Here is a 9,592-nt window from a genome sequence, read left to right on the forward strand (position 1 = left end):
CATCAAATTATACACTTCAATTATCTAGCAAAGTTCTTGGGGCTTATCTTTGACCATAAGCTTACTTTCATTTCTCACATCAAGAAGCTTCGCGTCAAGTATACAAGAGCACTGAACATCCTCCGTGTGCTCTCTTCCATCTCTTGGGGAGCAGATCGATGTTCAGTGTTGAATATCTATCGTGCCCTCATACATTCCAAGCTGAATTATGGATACCTGGTATATAGTTCTGCTAGGCTCTCTGCCTTGAAGATGTTGGACCCTGTTTATCTTCTGGTGCTTTGACTTTGCATGGAGGCTTTTTGCTTGTATACCGAGTCCTATAAACCTCCTCTTCACCTCTGCTGTTTGCAACTTTACAAAATGCTACCAAGTTTCGATCCTTACCACAGCATCCCACCTGGGGTTATGTCTTTCTTCCTTGGTAGGCCATGCTCCTTCAGTATAGATGGTCTGCTATTCATCCTTTTGGCCTTCGTATTCAAGCACAGCTAGCTGAATTGGGTCTGTCATTGGATGTCGTTGTTGAGTCCAATGATCAGCCCATCCTGCCATGGCTAATTATCATCTCCACCTGTGACCTTTCTTTGAGCCATCTTAGGAAGGCAGATACTCTCGATTGGAAGTACCGTTTTCTCTTTGCCGAACATTTCTCGAACCATTCTTCTGTTCCTGTTTTTATGGATGGTTCAAAATCAGATGACTCTGTAGGCTCTGCAATGGTTTGTTTTAACTCAATGGTTGCTCACAGGATTTCCTCTACAGTTTTTGTGTTCACTGCCGAGTTGTATGCCATTTCTCTTAGCTTGGATCACGTAAAAGCTAAGCAGCACACTAACTGTACTATTTACACCGACTTTCTTATCTTTCTACTGGCTCTGGAATCGTTTAACGTTAGTTCTCATCCTGTTCTTGTCGATGTTCAAAAATGACTGGCCCATTTTTTCTCTATCTTCCATTTCTATCCAGTTTTTCTGGATACCTGGCCATGTCGGTATTCGCGGGAACGAGCTTGCTGACACCACAGCTAAGTCCATCTGCTCTGGTGCCGTCACAGCCGTACCTGTCCCTTATATGGACTAAGGTCCTGTATTCAAGGCTCGGCTTCGCGCCAGTTGGCAGTCGATTTGGAGTGAGCAACCTCATAACAAGCTTTTCCAGGTCAAAACTTCTGTTGTTCTTTGGCCGTCTTGTTTTCGTAAGTATCGGAAGGAGGAAGTTGTCTTGGCTAAGCTATGCAATGGGCACAGTTTTTAACCCTTCGTATTCTTTTATGCGGGACTGATTCGCCAATATGTGGCCTTTGTGACACTCAAATCACAACTGCCCACATTTTACTTTCGTTCCGTCGTTACGACTGTGAGCGGAGGCACCATTTTAGACATATACTTTCTAAGGGTTTACCTCTGACGTTGGACAGTGTCACTGGCGATGGTGACACTGTCCAACGTGATCGTGTTTTTAATTGTTTACGAGCCATTGGCCATTTTCAATCTATTTGGGTTTTTTACCAGATTTTGGACATTATTTAGATTTAAACTTGATGTGTTTTTAATTTGTATAGAAACTTAACCTTTGTGTTTGTTTTTACATCGATAGTTTGGCGCAGATGGGCGTGTTGCTTTGCATCAATAAACCCCAATAACCAACCAACCATGTAGCCGAGGTAACGAAAAACATAATTAATACATGAAACACTCTTTGAAACTACTTAACAATTCATAGCGTGGATTTTCACTCAATTTCTTATGCTGTAAGAAATGGTGTTTAATAGATGATATATCATCATGTTTATATACAGACATGTCTTTAATATTCTCCATGCCTCATAGCAATTTATAAATCGAACTCTGAGCAGCATACCTCTACTCTTCGTAAGAAGCTGAAATTTCTAACCTGCCAATCCTGTCATCTGTTAATTTGTATTCAAAATAAGAAAAAAGAGTGAGCTATGATTAAAAAGCAAAGCAACAAACTAGGCTATCTACACTGCGTCTATTGTGAGTATCTAAAACCAATAAAGCCCTAAGCTCACGAGTTTACCACTGAGCCACCGAAATTTGAATGATTCTAGACAACCATTATTTAAGTAAATGTGCTTATTACAAATTATAGCAACACTGTGCTTTAGCTGTCCATCTACCACTAGTGATAGTTATATACAGAACATAGATATAGAAAACCAAGCAAGACCTTATCTGTCATATCTCGTTCCTCGATTTCTGTTTGCAGTAAATCAAGCATTCTGTCAATACGAGCAAATGCTTCTTTTCTCTTATCTGAATCTGGTCCATACGAATGACCTGCAAGAAAAAAACCAACAAGAACAAAGAATAGAACTAGGAAATATAAGAGTATATATATTCAATGACATATATCGGAATAATTCACGTTATTTGACTACTGTTGGCTATTTACGAACTTTTAATTTAAATTTTATCTCTAGTATTCATTTGTTTTATTTTTGATCAACAGTTCTGTTACTAAGACTACACTAATTATAAAATTTACCAATATCCATAATGTTTAGGAGAGTTAAATGTGATGTTTTTCCTACAATGTAATCACTAATATTACGTTAGTTTGAATACATTTTCTGTAAATCGAGGGTTTTGACTTCATTTTAGGCTCTTTGACTTACCATTTGCATCAACTGCTTCGTAATATAACTGTACAAGATCAATTTCGTCTCTCTCAAACTTATCTAAGGTTTCGTTCAATTTCTTCATTACATCTTTATCCAAGCTATCCCACTCTTCTGGTGATTTATATTGGATGCATTCATTTGGCTTCTCTCCACGAATTTCAACTTGGCATCCATCCCACCAATAAAGAGCACTCCGAAGATTACTCTTCTTTGCCGTTATCCAAAGTGGTTCAGCCTGGTTCCACCAATGCGTTTCACTGGCACTTTGATCTGGTGCCATAAGGAAGAAGTCTTTCCTAACAGGGTCATATAAGTAATTTTCGACGAAGCCATGGTTCTCTGCATAGAGACCTAGTGAACAAATAAACAAAGAATTGGTACTGCATCACAAATGGTGTAGTATTTTTTTAATGTGCACAAACAATGTATAATCAAGTTATTTGATTAGAGGAGTTTCAGTGAAAAACGAAATTTGAAAAAGTCACTAAATAAAAGCCTCAGGAGAGTGTGGTAGTTCGGGTATAGCCGGTCATCGCAACTATTAGTATGTGTCATATTTAGGTATAGCCGGTCATTGCAAATATTAGTATATATCATATTTAGGTATAGCCGGTCATTGCAGCTATTAGTATATGTCATATTTAGGTATAGCCGGTCATTGCAACTATTAGTATATGTCATATTTAGGTATAGCCAGTCATTGCAACTATTAGTATATGTCATATTTAGGTATAGCCAGTCATTGCAACTATTAGTATATTTCATATTTAGGTATAGCCAGTCATTGCAACTATTAGTATATGTCATATTTAGGTATAGCCGGCCATTGCAACTATTAGTATATTTCATATTTAGGTATAGCCAGTCATTGCAACTATTAGTATATGTCATATTTAGGTATAGCCGGTCATTGCAACTATTAGTATATGTCATATTTAGGTATAGCCGGTCATTGCAACTATTAGTATATGTCATATTTAGGTATAGCCGGTCATTGCAACTATTAGTATATGTCATATTTAGGTATAGCCGGTCATTGCAACTATTAGTATATGTAATATTCAGGTGTAGTCGGTCAGAACCTTTTTCTAACGTACTCATCTCGTTAGGAACTTCACGGAACAAGAGAATATTAAGCGAATACACTGACTAACGTCCACTAGATTTAAATTCGATTGAATATGTATATGGTACGCTCTGGGAAACGCTGTCGGGAAAACTTGTCAACAACGTTTACACGACCCTCCGAACTTCGAAGGACACGGGTGACCAGGAAGTTGTATAGCTCAAGGTGACATTAGAAGATATTGAAACTAGGATCGGTACTTGATTGAAGATTCTGAAACTAGGATCGGTACTTGATTGAAGATATTGAAATTAGGATCGCTACTTGATTGAAAATATTGAAACTAGGATCGCTACTTGATTGAAGATATTGAAACTAGAATCGGTACTTGATTGAAGATATTGAAACTAGGATCGGTACTTGATTGAAGATATTGAAACTAGGATCGGTACTTGATTGAAGATATTGAAACTAGGATCGGTACTTGATTGAAGATATTGAAACTAGGATCGCTACTTGATTAAGCAACTATCGATGATTCTCCTTGTTATGCAATTATCCATTTTGTGTAAAATTATTGTTAATTTCTAATGGAGTTGATGGTTAGAATCTTTCATCTGGAGAAAAATTGAATTGTTTGTGTTTCCACATTTAATGTATCTTCTATGCTCAGAAACTCGAGTGTCCACACTTCTACCAGTTTCACCTCTAAGCCATTCTCATGGAATTAGCACGTGTCAAAGGTTCTGATATTTTGCTCTATTTACTGTGGTTTTTCGCTAATTGTTTAGCAATATATCATTCACATCCAAGCGGTTTTGAAGAACTGGAAACAGGTCTCATGGAAAAGTGAGTTATTACCTCAACAGTTCATTGAATCACTCATTTCAAACATGCTACTTCGATGTGCGAAGTGCATTAATGTCTGGGAGGCTCCTTTGATCATAAATGTTTTCTGATCATTTATTGAGCAGCAAAGACTGTAGTACCAAATAAATATCTGTGGACATAGACTTCAATAGAAGTAATTAGCACTTTACAAACTTACTGTGCATAAAAATTAATTTGGCATTATTAAATCAGTAGTTGTGCCTCTTCATAAGTACAATATAAAAAACTCTGATTATCCCTTAATTAATTGTTTTAAGTATTATATACTCATATAGGTATTTGAAAATTAATTAATATTATTGGTAATAACTTATTCTTTCATACCGTTTAGTTGGTAAACTGTTTAAAATAGTGTATTTTTTATCATCATAATTGTCAATTGTGAAAAACCTTTATGCTAAAAACAAGATTATATAGATGCTTATATTGATTAGTGTAGCCAAAATCTATAATTTACTTATATGCATGTCAACAGTTTACTTTTTGTACCTTCTAAATACAACAATGTACCAAATTATTGTCATTATTTCAAGTGGAATAAAACTTTTAGATCATATTTTACACGTAGTAGGCTTGCGCACTTATTAAAGGGGATGTTGTTTGTCTTCTGGAAACATACATTGCCATATTAATTATTTCATCAACATCCATTAAAACAGATATAGAACTGTTTTAGCTGTTGTTTTTTTATAGTTCAATACAAAGTTCAAAATGAGTTGAAATCTTTTGTTAATTATTATTTACGAACATTATGTTTCCGTTGTTATAACATAAACTTCCGTATACATCTACTAATTGTTATTTACGAACATTATGTTTCCGTTGTTATAGACTCTTCCGTATACATCTGTTAATTGTGATTTAACGAACATACTGTGTGGTACAAAGTTTGCTATTTTGTAATTTATGGACATGTATATATAGCATCAATCACTGTCATCAAACTACGAACAAAACACATGATGCAACATAAAACTTTCAAACTAAATCTGTACTAGATATTATTATTAGAGATCTTTATTGAGAAACAAATTGTTCGCATTTGGTAATTTTTTATGTTTTATGTTTTCACCGTGTGCATATGACACATACAAGTCCAAACGCTTCTTCTTGTGAAATAATAGCTATTTGGAATAATGATTTAATTTTGATATAATTTGTAAGTTGTTTTATTTCCGTAAAATGAGTACAAAAATTGGAGGTTTCCTCTCTTTTGTTACGCTTCATAGCAAAATATACGAGTTTTTTTTCTGAAATACTTATGTACGCATTTGCAAAACGATTTATCGATGCTGGAAAAGTATGCAAAATTTTTGTTTGTAGTTAAGTGCATAGCTTCACAATGGGCTATCTGTGCTGTGCTTATTAGAGTAGTTGACACTTAGTCTTCAGCGGTATAAGCCTTCAGGCTTTCCGCTGTACCACTAGGAGGCAGTGCACAATGCAACGGGTCTAGGCTATCAATAATATAACAATATATATATATATATATATATATATATATGACACTTGCAATTGAAAAGTTTTATAGACACTCGAAATATGAATACCAAATACTCCTATATCCAGTTATTTATCTGACCAATGACAGTAAGTATAAATTATGAGTCACTAACAGAGCAACATGTTTACAGCTGCAACCTTAAGCTTACCTGTAAAGAGGATTCTAGTTATAGCGAATATATTATGTACGTGTGTAATATCAGATTCGAACGTATTTGTTTCCTGTGGTGACTGTGATAAAAAAATATATTCAAATGCTAGAAACACGAAATTTGCATTACAACAAAAACAAATACTACGTTTCAAATATCAAAGAACCGCGTACAGTTTAGAAAAATACACTAAAAGTACAATAAACATTTTATTATTGTATCCAACTGTAGTATATTCACTTACAAGTCATTTATTAAACTGTATCAAACTGTAAGCTATTCAGAAGTTGTTTATTAAATTGTAAGCTGTTCCCTCACAATTTATTTATCAAACTGACTGTCCACTTACAAGTTATTTATCAAACTGTAAGCTATTCACTTGTAAGTTGTTTATCAAACTGTAGCCTGTTCACTTAGAAATTGTTTATTAAACTGTATCAAACTGTAAGCTATACACAAGTTGTTTATTAAACTGTAAGCTGTTCCCTCACAATTTATTTATCAAACTGACTGTCCACTTACAAGTTATTTATCAAACTGTAAGCTATTCACTTGGAAGTTGTTTATTTTACAGTTTAATAAACAACTTGTGTATAGCTTACAGTTTGATACAGTTTAATAAACAACTTGTGTATAGCTTACAGTTTGATACAGTTTAATAAACAACTTCTAAGTGAACAGGTTACAGTTTAATAAACAACTTCTAAGTGAACAGGTTACAGTTTGCTGTTCCCTCACAATTTATTTATCAAACTGTAAGCTGTCCACTTACAAGTTATTTACCAAACTGTAACCTGTTCACTTAGAAGTTGTTTATTAAACCGTAACCTGTTCACTTAGAAGTTGTTTATCAAACTGTAACCTGTTCACTAAGAAGATGTTTATCAAACTGTAACCTGTTCCCTCACAATTTATTTATCAAACTGTAAGCTGCCCACTTACAAGTTATTTATCAAATTGTAAGCTACTCACTTGGAAGTTATTTATTAAACTGTAACCCGTTCTCTTAGAAGTTGTTTATTAAACTGTAACCTGTTCACTTAGAAGTTGTTTATCAAACTGTAACATGTTCACTTATAAGGTATTTATTAAACTGAACCTGTTCAGTTAGAAGTTGTTTATCAAACTGTAAGTTCTTCAATTACAAGTTAGTTAATAAACTGTATGCTATTTAATAAACTGTAAACTATTCACTTACAAGTTACATGTTAAACTGTATCAAACTGCAAGCTATTCATGTACAAGTTGTTTATTAAACTGTAAACTATTCCCTTAAAAGTTATTCATCGAACTGTAAACTGTTCAATTACAAATTATTTATCAAACTGTAAGCTGTTCACTGTTTAATAAGCTGTGTCAATCTGGAAACAGGAATTCGTGCACTAAACGGCCATCTGCAAATGTATGTATCGTTTAGTGAGTATGCAGGGTGTGATGTTCCTTTATTTAAGTAATTCATACTTTGTTATTGATCTCAAATACTAATTGATGGGTACTGTCTTTGAAGTTAGCAAAATTACGTTTATAATCATAAATCATTATATTTCTATTCAAATTACCAATAATATTATAATTAACAATACATAAATTGTTAATGCAACTTGTTATATCCCAACATCTAGACACTTTGTTCATCTTTTATAGAAATACAGCGTACAAATCGATAATACAGCTTTCTTCATCCACAGTTTGTCAAGTTTTCTTATCTCTACCTCAGAGGCCTGGTTGTCAGGGGTGCTCGACTTTTAGTCTGCGGGTCACTTTTAGCTGTGAGGGCATTATGATGTGACTTTTAATTCCACATTTTGTTGATAAAAGAGTAGCCAAAGAAGGGGTGGTGGATGGTGTTGACCAGGTTCCTTCTATCACTTAAGAATTAGAGACGGATAGGACAGATAACCATGGGGTAGCTTTGCGCAAAATTTAGAAACAAACAAACAAACCTTACCTGTGTTTTCATCGCCAACTTACATCTTTAAACTTCTGAAATCATCACGATTTGGGCTGTGTAAGTTCTACTCCACCAACTTCCATCCCTACAATGTCCGGTACGGGCGCAATGTGACATTTTACCTCATTTATTTCAATATTGTGACGCGTTTATTATGTGGGACTTTTAAGTTTTATTAGAATAGTGTAACGAGCCTCTTTAGTCTTTATTTTTCTACACAATTTATTAGAATTTTTTATGTTTACAATTTTCTTCGTTAATGAAAAAATAAGGTAAGATTAATTTTTCATCTTAGCATTGTATATTAAATCAAAATATGTTTTTAATGGAAAAAAATGTGACGGATTTACTATCATATATCTATTTTAATATCAATGTTTGTTTAAGTTAAATATATATTTAGAAATATACATAACTTATGCTGTTAGATATGTAATGCGAAATTCCCACCTAATCTCTAAAATTGTAGACAAATCTCGAGTGCAAGAATCAACAATATATGTGTGTACGTAAACACTGGTGTATCGTTTATATTGTTACGTAAGATGAAATTTCGAGAAACTCTCCTCACGCCTATAAATATAATCAACGCGCCGCGCGAAAAGACAGTGTATATTAGTGGTTTGCTATAGTTGATGTGCTATAAACTTCGGAAGCTATAACTGTGATTGTTATAACTCTTATTAATCGGGAACTTCAGATATTTGACCAGGAACGTTTATAGGTTTCGAATATTACAAACCATTTCACTTCAGCTGATTCATATGGGACATTGGTATTTTTATGAAAACATTATATAACTTCAGTGGTGGATAAATTGGCGTGTGACCGGTGAAGACCGAAGAAGCTGAGCTAGTTAGGTCCCTGTTAAGTGAATTGTATCAAAATTAATTCGTTCATCGTGAACCCTCGATAAGATATCAAGGAAGTTCCAGACCAGGTAGAGGACTCAATATTGTTTGTAAGTTTGTAAAAATTTTGTACTTAGATCATTATTTGTAATAACCATTATTATAAACTGTGTTACTGTTTGTATATTAAAATATATTTGTATGAAAAAACTGTGTATCAATCTTGTTGGCAAGTATCATAAATTGGATACATATCGACGTTTATTTAATTTTTAAATCTAAATCATTGTTGCGTCAGCGAAGTCACATGACTAGTGTCACGCCACGTTTCTAGAACTATCCTGTACCTTGGCGAATGCTCTAGCATTTACTAGATATAGGGTAGTCTGGTATATAAAAGAGGGTGACAACGTGACGGGACAATAATGTGTGTGTAGATAGTATTTGATCTGCAGTCAGAGTGTATTATTGAGCACGTTCATTGTTATAGCATTTGTTTTAGCGCGATTGTTGAAATTAAGTGTATCGTAA

General features: G+C 34.1%; 1 protein-coding gene across 1 annotated transcript in view; it reads right to left on the reverse strand.

Moving 5' to 3' along the window:
- Window positions 1-9,592, reverse strand: part of LOC106458751 (ectonucleotide pyrophosphatase/phosphodiesterase family member 6-like) — a 30,243-nt gene that overhangs the window by 15,613 nt on the left and 5,038 nt on the right. The window contains exons 2-3 of the mRNA XM_022385059.1: window positions 2,642-2,998; window positions 2,194-2,303 (exon numbers count right to left, since the gene is read on the reverse strand). Coding sequence (XP_022240767.1) covers window positions 2,194-2,303; window positions 2,642-2,998 — 467 coding nt within the window. The remainder of the gene's footprint in view (window positions 1-2,193; window positions 2,304-2,641; window positions 2,999-9,592) is intronic.

The sequence above is a fragment of the Limulus polyphemus genome, unplaced genomic scaffold, assembly GCF_000517525.1.
Source record: "Limulus polyphemus unplaced genomic scaffold, Limulus_polyphemus-2.1.2 Scaffold509, whole genome shotgun sequence".
Taxonomy (NCBI): Eukaryota; Metazoa; Arthropoda; class Merostomata; order Xiphosura; family Limulidae; genus Limulus; species Limulus polyphemus.